This window comes from Nyctereutes procyonoides, unplaced genomic scaffold, assembly GCF_905146905.1.
Source record: "Nyctereutes procyonoides isolate TBG_1078 unplaced genomic scaffold, NYPRO_anot_genome, whole genome shotgun sequence".
In the NCBI taxonomy this organism is placed as follows: Eukaryota; Metazoa; Chordata; class Mammalia; order Carnivora; family Canidae; genus Nyctereutes; species Nyctereutes procyonoides.
The window spans coordinates 534,970-557,941 of NW_026575025.1; the positions used below are offsets into that span (position 1 = coordinate 534,970).

At 37.5% G+C, this 22,972-nt stretch overlaps 2 protein-coding genes across 2 annotated transcripts; one reads left to right on the forward strand and one right to left on the reverse strand.

Annotated features, from left to right (window-relative positions):
• Positions 1-3,299: 3,299 nt before the first annotated feature.
• On the reverse strand, positions 3,300-4,229 carry LOC129502890 (olfactory receptor 4C12-like). The gene has a single exon (XM_055314754.1). The coding sequence runs from the start codon at positions 4,227-4,229 to the stop codon at positions 3,300-3,302; it is 930 nt and encodes a 309-aa protein (XP_055170729.1).
• A 12,411-nt stretch (positions 4,230-16,640) lies between these two features.
• On the forward strand, positions 16,641-20,543 carry LOC129503052 (olfactory receptor 4C45-like). Its single transcript, XM_055314943.1, has 2 exons — positions 16,641-16,668; positions 19,606-20,543. The coding sequence occupies exons 1-2, from the start codon at positions 16,641-16,643 to the stop codon at positions 20,541-20,543; spliced, it is 966 nt and encodes a 321-aa protein (XP_055170918.1).
• The last annotated feature ends 2,429 nt before the right edge of the window (positions 20,544-22,972 follow it).

Sequence of the window (22,972 nt, forward strand, 5' to 3'; positions counted from 1 at the left end):
CGAACTAGGGGTGGTGGAAGGGGAGGATGGCGGGGGGTGGGGGTGAATGGGTGACGGGCATGAGGGGGGCACTTGACGGGATGAGCACTGGGTGTTATTCTGTATGTTGGCAAATTGAACACCAATAAAAAATAAATTTGTTATTAAAAAAACAAAAAGGAAATGAAGAAAATAATTCCATTTACAATAGCATCAAAAAGAAAAAATACTTAGGAATAAATGTAATCAATAAATGAAAAATCTCTACACTTAAAACTATAAGACATTGATTGAAGAAATTGAAAAAGACACAAGCAAATGGAAAGATCCCATGTTCATATATTGGAAAAATTAATATTGTTAAAACCTTAACAGGGATGCCTGGGGGGCGCAGTGGTTGGGTGACTGCCTTCCACCCAGAGCATAATCCTGGAGTCCTGGGATCAAGTCCCACATCATGTATCCTGCATGGAGCCTGCTTCTCCCTCTGCCTGTGTCTCTGCCTCTCTCCTTCTGTGTCTCTCATTAATAAATAAATAAAATATTTTTAAAAATACATAAAATATAAAATGTTTACATTACCCAAAGCCATCCATAGATTCAATAAAATGCTTACCAAAATTCAAATGATATTTGTCACAGAAATGAAACAATCCTAAAATACATCTGAAACCACCAAAAACCCTAAATTGCCAAAGCAACCCTGAGAAAGAAAACAAAGTTGAAAGCATCACACTTCCATTTCCTGACTTCAAACTACTATATTTCAAACTGTAGTAATGGAACCACTATGGTACTAGAATAAAAATAGATACTTATTTAAATAGAATAGAATTGAGAGCCCAGAAATAAACCCTTACACACATAGCCAATTAATATTTGACAAGGTTATCAGGGTGCCTGGGTAGCTCAGTCAGTTAAGCATCTGCCTTCAGCTTGTGTCATAATCCCAGGGTCCTGGGATCAAACCCTGCATCAGGGTCCCTGCTCAGTTGGGAGTCTGCTTCTCCCTCCCCCACTTCCCCTGCTTGTGTTCTCTCTCTCTCTCTCTCTCTCAAATAAATAAATAAATAAACAAAATCCTTAAATATATATATTTGACAAGGATATCAAGACTATTCAGGAGAGGGATCCCTGGGTGGCTCAGCAGTTTAGCACCTGCGCCTGCCTTTGGCCCAGGGTGCGATCCTGGAGTCCCAAGATCGAATCCCACACAGGGCTCCTTGCATGGAGACACATGCCTGTGTTTCTGCTTCTCTCCCTCTCTCTGTGTCTCTCATGAATAAATAAATAAAAATCTTTTTTAAAAAAAGACTACTCAGGAGGAAAGGATAGTCTCTTCAATAAATCATATTAGGAAAACTGGATATTTACATGCAAAAGAATGAAATTGGATCCTTTTCCAGGTACAAAAATCACCCCAAAATGGATTAAAGAATTAATATAAGACTTGAAGTCATAAAACAGATAGAAGAAAATATAGGGGAAAAGCTTATTGACTTTGGGCTGGTAATGATTTCTCGGATATGTTTCTTATCTCAGCTTGCTCTATATCATTTCCAAGAGTGTGTACTTGAGGGAAGAGGCCGGAAAGACATCTAGTGGTATTGACACTGCCACCTCCATGGATGACTTCCCAATGAGTTTCAGTGGCACTTCTGCAGGCAGGTTCCAGGGAATCTCACAGGCACCCAGAAATCAGGTTCTCAGTTCAGTCAATCTGCACCATAATTGGGGTGTTTTCCACCAGCCTTGGGCCAACTGCTTGGGGGTTGTTTCCTGCTTGCCAGTCCAGGACTGCCAGTCTGGACTCTGTTTACCTGCCTCAGACAACCAGTGACCCAGTGGGATGTTCCCACCTTACTAGTCCCATTTTTGCCTGTCAGTCTCTCTCCATCTACCATGAACTAGTTCTGGCCCAAGACAAGCTAGTGAACTTCACCATCCAATGGGCAACAACTACTCTTTCTCCAAAAGATGAATCCCTGCCTTGGGGAAGGATTCCACCTTCTAAACATGTTCCTTTCTTTGATATTTATCTCTCAGTCCCAGGGTGTTCTTTGGAGTAATCATTAGCCATTTCCAGTTAATGCTCTGATATAGCAAACAATTGTAGGTAAACATCCCCTTTTCAAATTACTGTGTTATCTGTCTCCTATATGGGCCCTGAGTGCTACAATATGGAAAATACATAATACACCTATAGGCTTTATAGGCATTTGATAAATACTATCTTTTTTTACTGTAACACCAAAATGTAATAAGCAAGAAAAATCACAAAAGAAATAAGTTATATTGATACCAGAGCCCAAAATAGAGGAATATCATTAACCCTGTTATTCTCAATAATCAGTAGTAATCAACATCTCACTATTACATAAGATTAGTTTTTTAAATTTCTTTTTATTGGAGTTCAATTTGCCAACATATAGGATAATGTGTTCATCCCATCAAGTGCCCCCTCAGTGCCCGTCACCCAGTCACCCCAACTCCACGCCCACCTCCCTTTCCACTACCCCTTGTTCGTTTCCCAGAGTTAGCTGTCTCTCATGTTTTGTCACCGTCTCCGATATTTCCCACTCATTTTCTCTCCTTTCCCCTTTATTCCCTTTCACTATTTTTTATATTCCCCAAATGAATGAGACCATATCATGTTTGTCCTTCTCTGATTGACTTCTCAGCGGTTTAGCGCCGCCTTCAGCCCAGGGTGTGAAACTGGAGACCGGCATCACCCGCGTCGGGCTCCCTGCATGGAGCCTGCTTCTCCCTCTGCCTGTGTCTCTGCCTCTCTCTGTGTATATCACGAATAGATTTCTAAAAATATTTTTTAAGATTTTATTTATTTATTCATGAGCAACAGAGAGGCAGAGACACAGGCAGAGGGAGAAGCAGGCTCCATGCAGGGAGCCCGATGCGGGACTCGATCCTGGGACCCCAGGATCACGCCCCGGGCGGAAGGCAGGCGCCAAACCGCTGAGCCACCCGGGCTGCCCCTAAAAATATTTTTAAAAAACAAACATAAGATTATTTTAATACCAATCCAATATTCTAGATTCATATGTTCTAGCTTCTAAAGATATTTGAGATTTTCAAGTAATAGGTAAATATTTATGGATTAAAAAGGAGTAAATTGTGATGACAAGAGTATGGGATAAGAGACAGGAAGTCTGGAGTTCAGTCCAAGCCGTAGTTCTGTGCTTAAGTGGTTATCTGCTGATGTTTTCCAACTCCTTATTAGAGTTGATGTCTTCATCTGTAGATCAAGAGGCTTGCACTAGATTACCTCTATTATTTCTAGGTGTGGTGCTCAAAGATTCTGTTTATTCATTATCTGAAGTCACTTTTTTTCTCCAGAGCTTCCTCATAGCATTTTTTACCTCAGCATTTCTGAGGGTGTAGATTAAGGGATTTAACATTGGGACCACCATAGTGTAAAAGACAGCAACAGCTTTATCAATGGGCAAAGTGGTCACTGGGCGCAGATACACAAATATACAAGGCACAAAGGAGAAAACAACCACTGTAATGTGAGAGACACAGGTGGAAAGGGCTTTGCGCCTCCCCTCCAAGCTATAGTTCTTTAGGGAGTACAGGATGACCACATAGGACACCACCAATAGGAGGAAGTTTAAAAGGCAGATGAAACCACTGTTGACAGCAACAAAGAGACCAAGGGTATGAGTGTCCATGCAAACAAGTTTCAACAAAGGATACAAATCACACATAAAATGATCTATGACATTGGGTCCACAGAAGGGCAGCCAGACTGTGAAGAGGATCTGAATGGTTGCATGGAGAAATCCTCCAGTCCAGGCCACGCCCAGCAGGAGAATGCACAGCCTATGGTTCATGACAGTAGTATAGTGAAGAGGTTTGCAGATGGCCACATAGCGATCATAGGCCATCACTATCAGGAGGATGATCTCAGTAGCACCAAAAATGTGTTCTGCATAGACTTGAGCCATACACCCATTAAAGGAGATAACTTTCTTTTCATGAAGAGAGTCCACAATCAGTTTAGGAGCTGAAGAAGAAGAATAAATTGTGTCTATCACGGAAAGATGAGTCAGAAAGAAGTACATGGGGGAGTTCAGAGCCTGGCTGGTGGTAATGGTAACCACAATGAGCAGGTTGCCTGAGAGTGTTACCATGTACAGAATCAAAAATCCCAGAAATACTATATTCTGCATTGTGGGGTTCTGTGTAAGACCTATTAAAATAAATTCAGTCACATTTCTTTTATTTTCCATCTATGTGGTATAGGTGATTAAAACTCCAGGGAGGAATGCTTTACCTTTAAAAAAATGAAAGAAAGAAAAAAGGAACCATAAAATCATGAAACAGTCCAAAACTCTTACTTTTAACAGTACTCTAACAATCTCACAGATGATTCCTTCTCTTTCTAAAACTCTGAAGGAATAGGTACTTCAAAACTTCTCTTAGTGGGCACTCAATTAAACTTCAATATAGTATTTAAATATAGTATTCAAAGCTAAGTTTTGCCACTTTTTCCTGGACCTCAGATTGCTTTATTCTCTGTATCTCAATGTATTCTTAAATGCCAAAAGCAGTGAAGTGTAAGATAAACTGTCCCTGTTACACATGGGCAAGGTACGGAATGAGGAATATGGAAAGAACACCTCTTCCAGATGATCCCACAAATTCTTCACTGAGAAGCTCACCTTAGAGTTCCAAGGCCCAAGATAGTGGTCTCCATTCTGGAAGCCCAATGCATCAGAGAATCCTTCCAGGGACAAGAACCCTTAAGAGGAAAATTGAGCACACTTCTAATTACCAATTCTTCTCTAGAGGAGATGGCCTTTGGAAGAACCAAAAATTGACTAATATGTTTTTGTAGCTTCTTGAAGGTCCAGGCTAAAAATGGAGTTTCATGGTCAAAATCAGACAGAAAACCCCAAATTTGACTCATTAATTATCATTATTTCATTTATTATTTCTTTCTTATCAATCTTGAAGTAAATTGAGTATATTTTTAAATGATTGTCTATTACAATTTTCATCTGTCCCATACCATATAGAAACTAACATACAGTTCATATTCCCACCAACAGTGCAAGAGGGTTCCCCTTTCTTCACTCTGGAAAACTGTGTGGAGGTTACTCAAAGAGTTAAAAATAGTGCTGCCCTACGACCCAGCAATTGCACGGCTAGGGATTTACCCCAAGGATACAGAGGCAGTAAAACACCGGGACACCGCACCCCGATGTTTATAGCAGCAATGTCCACAATAGCCAAATTGTGGAACGAGCCTCGGTGTCTACTGAAAGATGAATGGATAAAGAAGATGTGGTCTATGTATACAATGGAATATTACTCAGCCATTAGAAACGACAAATACCCACCATTTGCTTCGATGTGGATGGACCTGGAGGGTGTTATGCTGAGTGAAATAAGTCAATTGGAAAAGGACAAACAGTATATGGTCTCATTCATTTGTGGAAATTAAAAATTAGTGAAAGGAAATAAAGGGAAAGGAGAGAAAATGAGTGAAAATATCAGTGAGGGTGACAAAACATGAGAGACACCTAACTCTGGGAAATGAACAAGGGGTAGTGGAAGGGGAAGTGGGTGGGGGGTTGGGGTGACTGGCTGATGGGCATTGAGGGGGGCACTTAGCAGGATGAGCACTGGGTGTTATGCTATATGTTGGCAAATTGAACTCCAATAAAAAATTTAAAAAAAACTAACATACAAACATAGCAACTTGGTCTTATGTCAAAATTGATGTGTTTGATATCCTCTATTAATTGACAGACTCAGGCACAGGATGTTTCTTTTCTTGTCCTCGTCCAAAGACCAATAGTGTACATATTACCACTCAAACCCTCTAATTCCCACATCTTTGGGTAAATGAGAACTACAAAAAAGTGTTGATATAGCAGGATGACCCTGATCTTCCATGAAAGAACCCTCAGACTGCAATTGAAAGTAAGGACCGAAGCAGACAAACTTCTTCCAAGGACAGAAATCTTTGTTGTTTAAATTCCATATACTCAAATATTCCAAAATGGAAACTTTTGTTATATCTCTGTTTTACCCCAATCTTAATAGCAGGCAGAGATTTGTTTTTATACTATGTAGTTCGTACAATAATAGTTCATTTTTTGAGAGTTGATCATGTGCTAGGCATTATACTAAGTACTTCACATGCATTATTTCACTTAATCTTCACAATAGTGCAATGACGTGGTACATCATTATCTATCTTTTAAATAAAATGAACTCTAGTTAATAATAATAATAATAATAAATGACTTGCTGAAAGTGATAATGGTTTTTTAAAAAGAGGCAACTTTTTAAACCTGGGATGTCTGTCTCTAGCTCTTCAGCAGAGAAAAAAAGGAGGCAGAGATAGTGCCTCTCCAGTACAGATTCAGTTTACTTCTGAGAATCCGCGAAAGTCGGAGTTTGAACAAGTGGGTTGGTACCGAAAGCGACCACCTGTGACCATATAAAATCCATGGCAGTTATTTTGCTAAGCTATTAAATGTAGAGTCAGATGTTAATGAGTTCAAGGATGCATAGAACACTAAAATTGTTATACGTTAAAAATGCACCAGTACTTTGCTCTTAAAAGATGAGGACACTGAGGTCCAGAGAGACAAAGTCCAAGAAAACAGACCACAGGAAAAAGTCTTCTAATGCTCAATACAATGATTTTTTTTCTCCATCTTGCTTCCCTTAAGATGAATGTTTACAAGGAAAAACCACTGTAAGGTGACAAAGAGAATTAACCTTCATCTCTTATCTTTAGTAATACCTATCTTGAATCCGTAAGAAAAAGGGCTAAGTCCGAGTTAAGAATGCAAAATTCCATTATATTGTTGGCACTACATCCACTATATCAGAAATAAGGTCTTACCTAAGTTAGAACAAAATCCAAGAAACTTTAACAGAGTCAGAATAACAAGTGACCCTGAGCCTGGAGTTTAGTTTAGTTTCCCAACCACAGCAGGAAGTATATTCTTTCGTGTAGATCTTATATATTAACACATTCTCTTTATGGTTCTCAGTTTTAGGGCTTAAGATTTCCTTAAGAAATTGAATCCAGAAGTTGTCCTTCTCTTCTCTCGCATGCTGACCTATCTTGACCACAGTGAAAGTCATACACCCTATATTGGCTTCATCTCAAATTTCCTTTTCTGTCTTTTCAGCTGCCTCTCATATCTCCTTCTATCACCAGAAAAGATTCCCCACCACCACCTCTTACACTAGAAATTATGAAAATCAGAGCACTCCTTCAAGAATATGAGTGACCATACAAAAGCCAATCTCCGTCTATCCAAACCACCACATCATGTGCTCTATCACTGACAGAAACCCTTCAGTGACCATCTAGTTTCAATCTGCTGCCCTGCTGCACTGTCTCCAGGTTCAAAAACCTAGCAATTGATTCAGGAATCCATAAAATGTGAAATTATTCCTGGTATATTATAGATATATCTAATACAGTGATGAGAACAAATATTTCTCCAAAACATCCTATATCATCTCAAAGTGGTCCCCGATAAAATATCAGAAAACCATATTTCAATGATTTTCATTATGAATCCCTTGAGGGAAAATGGAAATGTAAGAAACTGGATTAAAAATCAGCAATTCTAGCTAACTTACCATGGTTGCCTCTGTTGTTAGGGAGAATGCCCAATGTATTTAAGAAAAAGAAACAACCATTATATACCGTTGTACAAATTTCATGGTATGTACATGTATATTTCTCAAGTCCTCACTGATTAGACAATGGTATTTTCAAAGCTCCAATGCCTTGGAAATTCAAGTCAAAGAAAAAGAAAATATTGAATTTGAATTCGGAATCCAAAGTCCTTAGGTACTAAGGAGAATCTTCTGATATTCAGCACCTAGTTCCATGGCTATAGAAAAAAAAGATAAAAATATTTTTATCACTTAATATCCCCCTCTTATTCTACCCTTAAACTAAGAAAACAGTTTCTTCTTGAACCATCATGATTAGAGATGATACTGAGAACATCAAGGCTTTCTATCTAAGGCTTTGCTCTCTCAGGAATTAATTATAGCTGTTTTCTTTTAAGATTTTGCTTTAGAAATAGATATTTGGGAGAATCTGTCTATGAACAACACATCTTCACCTGAATGGCTCTTTTCCCTGAACTTTAAGTTAATGTATTAACAGCCTACATTCCTGGGCTATAAATTGTGTTGTAAAACATTCATCCTCCAAGCCCTTGAGTATTACAAAATGGAGCATGAAGGATGCTAAAAGCTGTAAAAATAACTTGGAGTTTCATTCAGATCACATATCCCTGAGGAAATATCCTCCCTGGCTGAGGTCACCAGAGGAGGTTGAGATACTAAGTCAATCTATTGACTGTATGTACTATAAACAAGCACATAAGGACCTTGAGAGTTAATATATTTTCAGGCAGAGTGAGATCTAGAGTTGGAGACCAAATTAAGGTAAAAATCCTTGTCCAACTTGTCTGATGTAGAAATCTAAAATAAAAAATAGATTTGTATGCCTTTTCAATGACTTTTTTTTAGAAGTGTAGGAGTTCCACTGGCCACCTGAAAATAAAAACCTTACCTAGGCAGACGGATTTCTTCAAATTTCTTCACATGTAGTATTCTCAGGACAGTGGAGATGAGAACAGCCAAATATGTTCTGCAATCTTGCAAATGTGTACAGTACAGCCTGAAAGAAAGGATAAATTTAAAATCACTTATTGTGAGAATTGCAGCAGCTGCTATATTTAAATGTATGACTAGGCAGTTGATAGAAGACTGGGAGAAATGTAATAGCTATCCTTACTGAGCATTATGTCTTTCTTCCCTTAATTTGGTATAGTACACTGATTGATTTTCCTATCTTGAACCAACTTTGCATTCCTGGATCAATCGCACTTGCCCTTGGTATATAACCCTTTTTATAGACTATTGGATTCAATTTAGTAGTGTTTTGTTGAGGATTTTTGTATGCTTCCATAAGAGATCTTGGTTATAGTGTTCTAGTGATAGCATTGTCTACTTTTGATATTAGGACAACACTGATCTTGTTGAATATGTTCCCTCCTCTCCTATTTTTTTGGAAGAGTTTGTGAAGGACTCATGTTAATTCTTCCTTAAATGATAAAATTCACTTCAAGTTGAAGCCACCTTGGCATGAGTTTTCTTGTGGCAAGGTTTATTACTAATCCAATCTATTTGTTATAAGTATATTCAGTTTATCCTTTTATCTTGAGTTACTAGTTTGTGTCTTAGTAAGAATTTGTTCATTTCATCTAACCTATATAAGTTGTTGGCATAGAACTTGTTCATAGAACATGTCCATATGTCATAAGGACATAGGATGTCCTTATATTTTCTAATTTTGTAAAGTTGATAATAATTTCCTAGCTTTTATTTCTGATTTTAGCTATTTGAGTCTGAAATCCTTTTTTTTTAAGTCAGTCTAGCTAAAGGTTTGTCATTTTGGGGATCTTGTAAATGAACCCACTTTTGGTTTATTTTTCTGTTCTCTATTCCTTTCTTTACTTCATTTGCTTCTGTTCTAATATTTATTTATTTTTGTTTGTTTGTTTTGCTCTTAGTTCGTTCGTTCTTCTTTTTCAAGTGTCTTAAGGGGGAAGTTTAAACTATCTGAAGTCTTCTTTTTTTTCTTTATTTTTTATTATATATTTTTTTTTATTGGAGTTCAATTTGCCAACATATAGCATAAAACCCAGTGCTCATCCCATCAAGTGCCCCCCTCAGAGTCCGTCACCCAGATCACCCCAACCCCCTGTCCACATCCCCTTCCACCACCCCTTGTTACTTTCCCAGAGTTAGGAGTCTCTCATGTTCTGTCTCCCTCTCTGATATGCCCCACTCATTTTTTCTCCTTTCCCTTTTATTCCCTTTCATTATTTTTTATATTCCCCAAATGAATGAGACCATATAAAGTTTGTCATTCTCTGATTCACTTACTTCAGTCAGCATAATATCCTCCAGTTCAATCCACGTTGAAGCAAATAGTGGGTATTTGTCATTTCTAATGGCTGAGTAACATTCCATTGTATACATAGACCACATCTTCTTTATCCATTCATCTTTTATGGACATTAAGCCTCCTTCAATAGTTTGGCTATTGTGGACATGCTGCTATAAACATTGGGGTGCAGGTGTCCAGTGTTTCACTGCACGTGTATCTTTCTACAAATTACAGATCTTCTAAGAACAACATCTCTAAAAAAAATGAGAGCTTTAAATGGTGCACTGGACAGATGGATACCACAGATATTTACAGAACTTTACATCCAAAACCAACTGAATACATATTCTTCTCAAGTGCACATGGAGCTTTCTCCAGAATAGACCACAAACTGGGTCACATATTAGGTCTTAACCGATACCAAAAGATTGTTCCCTGCATATTTTCAGACCATAATGCTTTGAAACTAGAACTCAATCACAAGAAGAAATTTGGAAGAAATTCAAACGCATGGAGGATAAAGACCATCCTGCTAAATGATGAAAGAATCAAACAGGAAAATTCATGGAAACTAATGAGAATGAGGATACAACCATTCAAAATCTTTGGGATGCAGCAAAAGCAGTCCTGAGAGGGAAATACATTGCAATACAACCATCCCTGAAAAAACTGGAAAGAACTCCAATACACAAGTTAACCTTGCACCTAAAGGAAGTGGAGAAAGAACAGCAAATAAAAACTACACCCAGCAGAAGAAGAGAATTAATAAATATTTGAGCAGAACTCAATGAAATAGAGACCAGAGGAATTGTAGAACATACCAACAAAACCAGGAGTTGGTTCCTTGAAAAAATTAATAAGATAGATAAACCATTAGCCAACCTTATTAAAAAGAAGAGAGAAAAGACTCAAATTAATAAAATCATTAATGAGAAAGGAGAGATCACTACCAACACCAAGGAAATACAAGCGATTTTAAAAACATATTATGAGCAACTATATGCCAATAAATTAGGCAATCTAGAAGAAATGGACGCATTCCTGGAAAGCCACAAACTACCGAAACTGGAGCAGGAAGAAATAGAAAACCTGAACAGGCCGATAACCAGGGAGGAAATTGAAGCAGTCATCAAAAACCCCAAGACACAAAAGTCCAGGGCCAGATGGCTTCCCAGGGGAATTTTATCAAACGTTTATAGAAGAAACCATACCTATTCTACTAAAGCTGTTGGAAAAGATAGAAAGAGATAGAATACTTCCAAACTCTTTCTATGAGTCCAGCATCACCTTAATTCCAAAACCAGACAAAGACCCCACCGAAAAGGAGAATTATAGACCAATATCCCTGATGAACATGGATGCAAAAATTCTCAGCAAGATACTAGTCAATAGGATCCAACAATACATTAAGAAGATTATTCACCATGACCAAGTGGGATTTATCCTGGGATGCAAGCCTGGTTCAACACTTGTAAAGTAATTAATGTGATCATATCAACAAGAGAAAAAACACGAACCATATAATCAACAGATGCAGAGAAACCATTTGACAAAATACAGCATCCATTCCTGATCAAAACTCTTCAGAGTGTAGGGATAGAGGGAACATTCCTCTACATCTTAAAAGCCATCTATGAAAAGCCCACAGCAAATATCATTCTCAAGGGGGAAACACTGGGAGCCTTTCCCCTAAGATCAGGAACAAGACAGGGATGTCCACCACGGTTATTCAACATAGTATTGGAAGTCCTAGCCTCAGCAATCAGACAACAAAAATAAATAAATAAATAAATAAATAAATAAATAAATAAATAAATGCATTCAAATTGGCAAAGAAGTCAAACTCTCCCTCTTCACAGAAGACATGATACGGTACGTAGAATACCAAAAGGCTCCACACCAAGATTGCTAGAACTCATACAGCAATTTGGCAAAGTGGCAGAATACAAAATCAAATACAGAATTAAGTGGCATTTCTATACATTAACAATGAGACTGAAGAAAGAAAAATTAAGGAATCAATCCCATTTACAATTGCACCCAAAGCATAAGAAACCTAGGAATAAACCTAACCAAAGAGGTAAAGGATCTATACCCTAAAAACTATAGAACACTTCTGAAAGAAATTGAGGAAGACACAAAGAGATGGAAAAATATTCCATGCTCATGGATTGGAAGAATTAATATTGTGAAAATGTCCATGCTACCCAGGGCAATTTGCACGTTTAATGCAATCCCTATCAAAATACCATGGACTTTCTTCAGAGAGTTAGAACAAATTATCTTAAGATTTGTGTGGAATCAGAAAAGACCCTGAATAGCCAGGGGAATATTAAAAAAGAAAACCATATCTGGGGGCATCACAATGCCAGAGTTCAGGTTGTACTACAAAGTTGTGGTCATCAAGACAGTGTGCTACTGGCACAAAAACAGACACATAGATCAATGGAACAGAACAGAGAATCCAGAAGTGGACCCTCAACTTTATGGTCAACTAATATTCGACAGAGCAGAAAAGACTATCTACTGGAAAAAGACAGTCTCTTCAATAAATGGTGCTGGGAAAATTGGACATCCACACGAAGAAGAATCAAACTAGACCATTCTCTTACACTGTACACAAAGATAAACTCAAAATGGATTGAAGATCTGAATGTGAGACAAGAACCCATCAAAATCCTAGAGGAGAACACAGGCAACACCCTTTTTGAACTCAGCCACAGTAAGTTCTTCAATATTCATCCATGAAGGCAAGAGAAACAAAAGCAAAAATGAACTTTTGGGACTTCATCAAGATAAGAAGCTTTTGCACAGCAAAAGAAACAGTCAACAAAACTAAAAGACAACCTACAGAACGGGAGATGATATTTGCAAAGGACCTATCAGATAAAAGGCTAGTATCCAAGATCTATAAAGAACTCATTAAACTCAACAACAAAGAAACAAACAATCCAATCATGAAATGGGCAAAAGACTTGAAGAGAAACTTCACCAAAGAAGACATAGACATGGCAACGAGTCCATGAGAAAATGCTCTGCATCACTGGCCATCAAGGAAATACAAATCAAAACCACAATGAGATACCACCTCACACCAGTGAGTATGGGGAAAATTAACAAGGCAGGAAACCACAAATGTTGGAGAGGATGCGGAGAAAGGGGAACCCTCTTGCAGTGTCGCTGGGAATGTAAACTGGTGCAGCCACTCTGGAAAACTGTGTGGAGGTTCCTCAAAGAGTTAAAAATAGATCTGCCCTACGACCCAGCAATTGCACTGTTGGGGATTTACCCCAAAGATGCAGATGCAATGAAACGCTGGGACACCTGCACCCCGATGTTTATAGCAGCAATGTCCACAATAGCCAAACTGTGGAAGGAGCCTCGGTGTCCATCAAAAGATGAATGGTTAAAGAAGATGTGGCCTATGTGTACAATGGAATATTATTCAGCCATCAGAAATGACAAATACCCACCATTTGCTTCGACGTGGTTGGAACTGGAGCTGAGCGAAAGAAGTCAATCGGAGAAGGACAAACATTATATGGTCTCATTCATTTGGGGAATATAAAAAATAGTGAAAAGGATGATAGAGGAAAGGAGAAAAAAAATCAGTGGGAAATATCAGAAAGGGAGACAGAACATGAGAAACTCCTAACTCTGGGAAACGAACTAGGGGTGGTGGAAGGGGAAGTGGGTCGGGGGTGGGTGTGACCTGGTGACAGGCACTGATGTGGGCCATTGATGGGATGAGCACTGTGTGTTATTCCATATGTTGGCAAATTGAGCATCAATAAAAAATAAATTTAAAAAATGATAAAATAAAATAAAATAAATGAATCTTAAAAAAAGAAAAAAAACAACCTTAAATTCATATGGAACTACAAATTACCCCAAATAGCCAAAGCAATCTTAAAAACAACACTAAAAAAAGGAAAGAGAAGAAAGAGAAAGAAGAAAGAAAGAAAGAAAGAAGAAAGAAAGTTAGAAGCATCACACTTCCTGATTTCAAACTATATTACAAAGCTATAGTAATTAAAACAGTATGGTACCGGCATAAAGATAGACCATATAGACCAATGCAACAGAATAGAGATCCCACAAATAAAACCATGCATATACATATGGTCATCTATGTGTGACAAGAGTGGCAAGAATACACAATGGGAAAAGAATAATTTTTTCAAGAAATGGTGCTGGGGAAAACTGGATATACACATGCAAAAGAACGAAATTGAACCCTTATCTTATAACTTCACAAAAAATCAACTCAAAATGGACTTAAAATGTAAGGCCTGAAACTATAAAATTCTTAGAAGAAAACATAACAGAAAATCGTCATCACATGGGAATGGACTACAATTTCATGGATATGACAACAAAAGAACAGACAACAGAAGCAAAAGTAGACAAACAGGACTACATCATACTAAAATTCTTCCATACAACAAAGGAATAATTAACAGAGTGAAAAGACAACCTATAAAATGGAAAAAATATTTGCAAACATATATTTAATATGGGATTAGCATCCAAAATGTACAAAGAACTCATACAACTCAATAGCAAAAATAGTTCAATTTTAAAATAAGCAAAAGAGGGACACCTGGGTGGCTCAGTGGTTGAGTGTCTGCCTTTGATTCAGGTCATGATCCCAGGGTCCTGGGATAGAGTCCCACATCAGGCTCGCCACAGGGAGTCTGCTTCTTCCTCTGCCTATGTCTCTGCATGTCTCTCATGAATAAACAAAAATAAAATCTTTAAAAAAAATAGGCAAAAGATTCGAATAGGCATTAGCACAAAGAAAATATGCAAATGGCCAACAAGTAAATGAAAATGTGCTTAACATTACTAATTATCAGGGAAATACAAATTGAAACCACAATGATATGTCATTTCACATCTGTTAAAATGGCCATTATCGATAAGACAAGAGAGAGTATTAGTAAGAATGTAGGGAAAGGGAACACTTGTTCACCGATGGTATGAATGTAAATTCATACAGTCACTATGAAAACAGTATGGAAGTACCTCAAAAAAATTAAAAATACCATATGATCCAACAATCCCACTTCTGGGTATAATCCAAAAATACTGAAATCAGGATCTCAAAGAATTCTTTGCACTCCTATGTTCATTTCAGCATTATTCACAATAGCTAAGCTGTGGAAACAACCTAAATGTCCAACAACAGATGCATGACTTAAAAAAAAGAAACATAGTATATAGATATAGATGATATAGATATAGATATAGATATACGGAATACTCTTCATCGTTAAAAGAAAGGAAACTCTCATTTGTGACAATATGGATGAAACTTGTGGGCATTATTCTAAGTAAAATAAGCCCATGATAGAACAGTGCATAATTCCACTAATATGAAATATCTAAAATAGTCCCACTCTTAGAAGCAGAAATAAATGTTTTCCAGAATCTAGGGGAAGGGAGAAATGAGCAGTGATTGTTTAAAGGATATGGATTTTTAGTGTGGAAAAATGAAAAAGTTCTAGAGATGGTTGTTGAAGATGTTGCACAACAATGTGAACGTACTTAATGCCACTTAACTGTACATTTGAAAATAGTTAAAATGGAAATTTTTTATTTGAGTATTTTATCACAATTTTAAAAAGAGCGGGGAGGGACAACCATAAGAGAGGCAAAATTGTTAATTGTTGAGGACAGAGCTGAAGGCACTGTTTCTCATTCTGATTCTGGAATTCAGGAGTGTATCAGTTTCATTAAAGGTAAAGGTCGATTTTTTTAAAGATGAGTCTGTGCAGGATTTCAGCCAGCTCTTCAATCCCTCACAAATGGAGGGAGAAAACATTGTAGTGGAGGCTCCTTTCTATAGTGTTTCCATCCTCTACCTCTGAATGTCCACATATAATGTTTAGCTGTGATGTGATTTTTCTCAATGGCTACCATGTAGAAGCATCACTCTTTACTGTAGATCTCCATAATTCCTTTTGTGTGGGATAAAGAGAAAAGGTATATTCCCCTGAACACATCATGAGACCCTTCCATCTAGACACACGCCACCCAAAAGGAAGTTGATAGATTTATGATTCATAAATTACCAATCTTTAGTAGCCGAGAATTTTGCCATCTGAGTCTCCTTTGTCAGCCACTAAAAGTCACAGTTTCCCAGGGTAACATGGCACAAAACCTTTAAAAGTGGCATTTCTATCCTCAGGATGACTATATGAGTTAGAACAATCATGTTTTCAGAGAGAAATCCATTCTCTGAACTCTGACCTATACCTAAAACTACCCCCTATCCTGTACCAGGCTCACCAATGTCAAAATGATCAACAAAGCCCTATCATGAAGCTTTCCAAGTTATCTGACCAAAATCTCACCCTAAACTACACCCAGAGATACCTGTTTATCCAAGGCACAACTGCATTTCTAAAACTGGCCTCCTAATGATGTTGCTGGGTGCCAAGTAGGAGAAAATGAAGAACTATAGATGATGCTTCCAGCAAAGATTCCAAAAGGACCAATTACTAATTCTCTGAGGACGTGAGAAATCAAAGCATTACCAAATCCCACACTTTGTGAAAGTCTATTTAAATACTTTTCTAAAGTCAATGAAACAGAATTATAGGATATTTAAGTAAATGACAGAAGAGCATATATATATATATATATATATATATATATATATATATATACCAACCAGCTTAAAATTTATATGGGAGACACTGCTCCCAAGATTAGTGGTTTAAAAGCAGGAATAAAAAGAATTTTCTCCATACTGCTCATGAACTTGTTGGGTAACATAAATTTGGCAGGATTTGAAAAAAAAATATATCCAATCAAGTGGATCCAATGCACTTATACATTTTATAGTTCCATGTACTAGCTTTCTCTGACTTGAAGATTTTGCTTTGTTCCCATTATTTTTACTTTAGATTAAATATAGTTCTGAGATCTGAAAAATATGTGTATTTTGAAGATGTGCTTATACTTTCGTAGAAGGCCAAGAAAGTGAGTAGAAATTAAATCCTAGAGCTATTGAAGTTTCCTAACATAAAAAGTTCATTTTTCTGGGTAAGTTCAGACTGATAATGGGAACCAAAATAAACTAAAATGACCAAGACTGGAAGAGTTGTCCAAGAGAGGATTCCAGTGTCCCACCTGTTAGTTCACAGAGTGTATTTTCAGCTGTGGAGTTATGCCCTCAGGAGAAGAAAATAACTGGGTGTGGTCTAAAAATAGTGGAATCCACAATCAACTAGATCCAGGTTGGTAATAACTAAATCTTTTTCCCCAAACTATAAGCAGATTAATTTAATTTAGCCATGTATTTTCACCATATAGTTTTTATAGCTAGATTCTGTGAATTGCATGTAGTGTTTTTCCCTAAAAATGAATTTGAACATAATGACATGAAAATACAAGTAGAATATGTAATCTATAATGCTGCTACGCAAGATGCTGTTGAAAACCACTAAGGTCACTTTTTTAACATTATGGTTTACATGTATGTAGAAGTGGATTGCTTGGTTAGGCTTCTATATGTGATAATTTGAAATTGTTTCCCCTTTTCATGACCTCCATGTTGCCACAGTGAAGTTAGAATTCATGAATTAAATCTATTAATACTAATCAAGCACATACTTGCCACCTATAGGAGCCATGAGAAGAGAAGAAACAACTAAAGAGACTGAGATTTCTGGAAAACAAAAGATATCTTTCCTTATCTTTATTGAAGCTGAAAGATCATGATGCTGACTTCTGTGTCCTGGAAGTTTTGAGGAAAAAATATGTGGTTATGTTTTTTGGCAGGGATTGGGGAAAGAAGAAATAAAGGGGGAGAAGGAATAAAATATCCCATGATCATTTGTAACATGTACCCACTATTTAAAATCCAAGCACAGATCATTCAAAAAAAGAATATATTCTTGTATATATTCAATTTTTCCACCAATTGGCGATGAAAACTTCAAGTTCATCTTAACTGATTAAACTTATGTCAAAAAGAAAAAAATGTATTTATCTTAGATAGTATTTCTGTCTCAACAGTAGGAAAATCAGGGAAACCTCATGACTCATTTAATTCCATTTGTAAAATGTGACTACGATTATTTATCTATTCCAGAGCACTATTCTATATGTGATGAAAGAACAATTGCACAGAAAATTCACTTAAGAAATATTGAGGACTTCCAGGGATCGTTGTATCGCTTACATGTCTGCATCTAAAGATGTGGGAAGAGTGAGTATGTAATAGCCATGTTGAGCCAGACACAACATCCAGGGCTGCCAAGTGAATGCAGCTCAGAGAGCTGTTATATAGTTCCTTGGCATTCTGAAGGGGAAACACTCCATGGGCAGCTCTGTCTCTGTGTGTATGTGCATTCGTTTGACAGAAAGGAATGACAGCTCAAAGAACAATGCTTGTATAGACATAGTAAGGATGGCACTTTCCTATCTGATATACAGTTGACTTTTTTTAAAGTTTTATTATTATTATTTATTTATGATAGTCACAGACACACACAGAGAGAGAGAGAGAGAGGCAGAGACACAGGCAGAGGGAGAAGCAGTCTCCATGCACCGGGAGCCCGACGTGGGACTCGATCCTGGGTCTCCAGGATCGCGCCCTGGGCCAAAGGCAGGCGCCAAACCGCTGCGCCACCCAGGGATCCCTACAGTTGACTTTTTAAAGAATGTTGTGTTCATATACCTATATTCATGCCAATGAGCAAATATAATTTCAAAATAATTGTCATTGATGAAATCCGTCCCAAAACCAATGAGAGAAGCCATCTGTAATGTTTCAGAGCCAGAGTCTGGAAGTCAATCGTAAGTCAACATTCATAATAACACGTTGCTTTTATTCTAGTGTTTATGACATATGGTCACTATTCAATGTATATGAATAAGAGAAATTTAACCTTTTGACTCTTTTGACAACTATCTCCAAAGCAGTAGAGGTGAATGGAAGGTGTGATTCCATCAATCCCAGAGATGAGGACCAAGAAGTGATGGAAGATTTTCATGTTGAGTTAAAAATACTAGTCAGAAATCATTATATGGTTTCACTCATACAGGGAATATAAGAAATAGTGAATGGATTATAGGGGAAAGGAGGGAAAGTGAGTGGGAAAAAACTAGACATGGTGACAAAACATGAGAGACTCCTAACTCTGGGAAACGAACAAGGGGAAGTGGAAAGGGAGGCGGGCAGGGGGTGGGGTGACCAGGTGATGGGCATTGAGGAGGGCACTTGACGGGATGAGCACTGGGTGTTATGCTTTATGTTGGCAAATCAAACTTCAATTTTAAAAAGAAAGAAAGAAAGAAAGAAAGAAAGAAAGAAAGAAAGAAAGAAAGAAAGAAAGAAAGAAAGAAAGAAAGAAAAGAAAGAAAAAAGAAAGAAAAAGAAAGAAAGAAAGAAAGAAAGAAAGAAAGAAAGAAAGAAAGAAAAAGAAGAAGAAAGAAAGAAGGAAGGAAGGAAGGAAGGAAGGAAGGAAGGAAGGAAGGAAGGAGAAGAAAAGAAAGAAAGAAAGAAAGAAAGAAAGAAAGAAAGAAAGAAAGAAGAAAGAAAGAAAGAAAGAAAGAAAGAAAGAAACAAAGAAAGAAAGAAAGAAACTTTTTTTTAAAAGAAATTCTATGATCTTTCCAGATGGACCATGTGCTCATAACCCAAGCTGACTCCATGGAAAGGATGAACAATGTAACAGAATTTGTTCTGCTAGGCCTGACCCAGAATCCAGAACTGCAGAAATTCTTATTTGCTGTATTTCTAATCACCTACTTGATCACACTGGCAGGTAACCTACTCATCTCAGTCACCATCTTCATCAGCCCAGCTCTGGGTTCTCCCATGTACTTTTTTCTGTCCTACTTGTCCATTATAGATGGTTTATACTCCTCTTCCATAGCACCCAAAATGATCTTTGACTTAATCTCTGAGAGGAACACCATATCCTTCAATGGCTGCATGACTCAACTCTTTGCTGAACATTTCTTTGCTGGAGCTGAGATCATCTTATTAATTGCCATGGCTTATGACCGCTATGTAGCCATCTGTAAGCCATTGCATTACATGACCATTATGAGCCGACCTGTCTGTGGTTTCTTGGTAGGAACGGCTGGAATTTTAGGCTTTGTTCATGGAGGGATCCAGGTTTTGTTCATGATCCAGTTACCATTCTGTGGCCCCAATGTCATCGACCATTTTTTGTGTGATTTAATACCTCTCCTGGAGCTAGCATGTGCAGACACTCACACTTTGGGGCCCCTGATTTCTGCCAACAGTGGATCACTATGTTTGCTCACTTTTTCTATGCTGGTTGCTTCTTACATTGTCATTCTGTGCTCCCTGAGGACTCATAGCTCTGAAGGGCGTCGCAAAGCCCTGTCTACCTGTGCTTCTCATGTCACTGTTGTCATCTTATTCTTTGTACCTTGTTCATTTCTGTACCTGAGACCCATGACCTCCTTCCCTGCTGACAAAGCTGTGACTGTGTTTTGTACCCTAGTAACTCCTATGTTGAATCCTTTAATCTATACCCTCAGAAATTCAGAAGTAAAAAATGTCATGAAGAAACTCTGGGGACAAATAATGAAAACTGGTGACAAATGAATCTTATGATTATTTACACAAAAATATCTAGTAATAATTTATAGAGATATATTCCCTTTATTAGTTGATTACACTTGGGACAATCAATTATACTATCTGGGTCAGTATTCTTCAGGAATACTTATATTATGGGCAGGGTCAATATACCCAATAAAAAGCACAGTAGACACAGTGCCTAGAGCCTGCAATAATTTTAGGAGGTCTTGGAACGGTTTAATTTCTTTTAAAATATGAAGAAAAAATAAATATAAGCTAAACACAACTTGGAGTATAGTCATCTTTATGCTAACACAGTCATAAAATATAATTTTTGATATTTTTATGGAGGAAAAGGATTCATAAGGATGAAAGGAGCAAAGGGCCACGAAAGTCATAATGCTGTCCCGATTGTGGGTATGAAACAGATCAGCAGCAATATTATTGAACACACTTTATATCCAGCACTACAGCTAGAATTAAATGTTATTTTAAAAGAGGAAAAGCAACTATATATGCAAAAAATATAGAACACCAGGGAGTCTTCAAGAAGTACTTTGATCCAAAATGTTTTTTTCTTAAATTCCTAAATTTGAAAGGATAGATGTTATAGATGTTCCTGCACAGCAACAATAAAAAAAAAAACTTATCACTTGTCACAGTCATGAGAACACTTGCTGTGTTCTTTTAAAAATTACATCACCACCATTCCCTGTAGTATACAATTGTCTACAGAAAGAATTAGAGGCAGAATTGGCTGATGCAAAAGAAATACAATTAATCAAGTCTGCAGAGTTAAGGCAGAAAATATCTGTATGTTAAAGTCATGTTTTAGACGTGGACAAAGGAAGACTCTGAACAGCTGGGGCAGGAAATTACCAGTAGTGTCACAAAACTGAAAAAGGACCACAGATCTGGATTACAGAAAAGAGTTCATAACATTAACATAATGAAATTCTAGGAAAGATTCAGAAATAGATGCTTTGAAGTCAGAGATTAAGAGCTTGGGATCAAATAGGCTTCATTTCTCATCTTGTCTACCACATTAATTAGCTTTGTGAATGGAAGCAAATTGTTTCATCTCTCTATGGATTTTTTTAATCTATAAAATTAAAATAGCATTACCCACTCTCTTAAATTGTAAGAATAAAATGACTTAGATTGAAAAAACTAATCAGCTAAAAATTAGTGAAATTGCTTAGACATGGTTACAGCCTACATATGTCACCAGGACAGAACGTATGCCAGGAACTATAGTTGTTGACAAGAGGAGGCCAAGAACATTGCTACTGTCATTCATGATGGAAACCATGATAACAGGAGGACCAAACATCTGTGCTAGCCCCACTTCACTTCAAAATAAGTCACATGCTTATGAGTAAGGACAATATAGAGGAGAGTTATCTCAGCAAGGAAGCTAATGGAACCTGGGAGCAGATCTCTGGACACTAAAGCTAGCCTACCAACAGCTCCCTATTATGGGATAAAATGCCCTTAACACCTCTACAGCAACAAATGGGGAAGCTGGATAGAGCAAGTGTGAGATGTTTGAGCAAAACTTATTTCAAAAGCTCTCACTAATGATGGATCCCACTGTGGTGCTCTGGAAGGAGAAGGGAGAACCCAATGCCAGTGACCAACAGACACATCTCTGTACAGAGCTTGTGATTCCTGAGGAAGAGCTCAGAAGCTTGTCTTCAGAAGGTGATTTCACAACCAGGGATTTGAATATCATATGATGCTAACATTTCTCATGTTCTCAGGACTTCATATCAGGTTAAATCTCATTCCATATGAAGGCCTTTTAAAAATAAATGTTTTGCCATAATAAACAAACAGATAGTTAAGAGAGAAAAGTGGTGGTTGTCAGTGGTAGTTGACAGAGGTGGTTGTGGGGGGAAGAGTGAAATAGGTAAAGGAGATTAAAAAGTGCAAGCTTTGTTATAAATAAATCAATCAAGGGGATGAAAAGCACAGCATAAGGAATATAATCAATGATATTGTAATATTGTTGTATGGTGACAGATGGGTGACTACACTTATCTTGGTGAGCACTGAATAATGTACAGATCTGTCAGATCACTATGTTTTACACCTGAAACTTCCTAACATTGTATGTCAATTACTCTTCAATAATAAATTCCAAAACATAGATGTTTTACCAGAATTTCCTGTGAATGACCACCTTGTAGATGGAGCAGTGTGTTTAAAATATCAAACTTGGGAGGAGGGGCAAGATGGCGGAAGAGGAGGGTCCCCAAGTCACCTGTCCCCACCAAATTACCTAGATAACCTTCAAATCATCCTGAAAATCTACGAATTCGGCCTGAGATTTAAAGAGAGACCAGCTGGAACGCTACAGTGAGAAGAGTTCGCGCTTCTATCAAGGTAGGAAGACGGGGAAAAAGAAATAAAGAAACAAAAGGCCTCCGAGGGGGAGGGGCCCCGCGAGG

Coding starts and splice junctions, on each gene's coding strand:
- LOC129502890 (XM_055314754.1), bottom strand. CDS start 4,229: ATGGAAAATAAAAGAAATGTGACTGAATTTATTTTAATAGGTCTTACA.
- LOC129503052 (XM_055314943.1), top strand. CDS start 16,641: ATGGGAGACACTGCTCCCAAGATTAGTG. Junction 16,669..19,605: donor CACTGCTCCCAAGATTAGTG/GTTTAAAAGCAG, acceptor TCATAACCCAAG/CTGACTCCATGGAAAGGATG.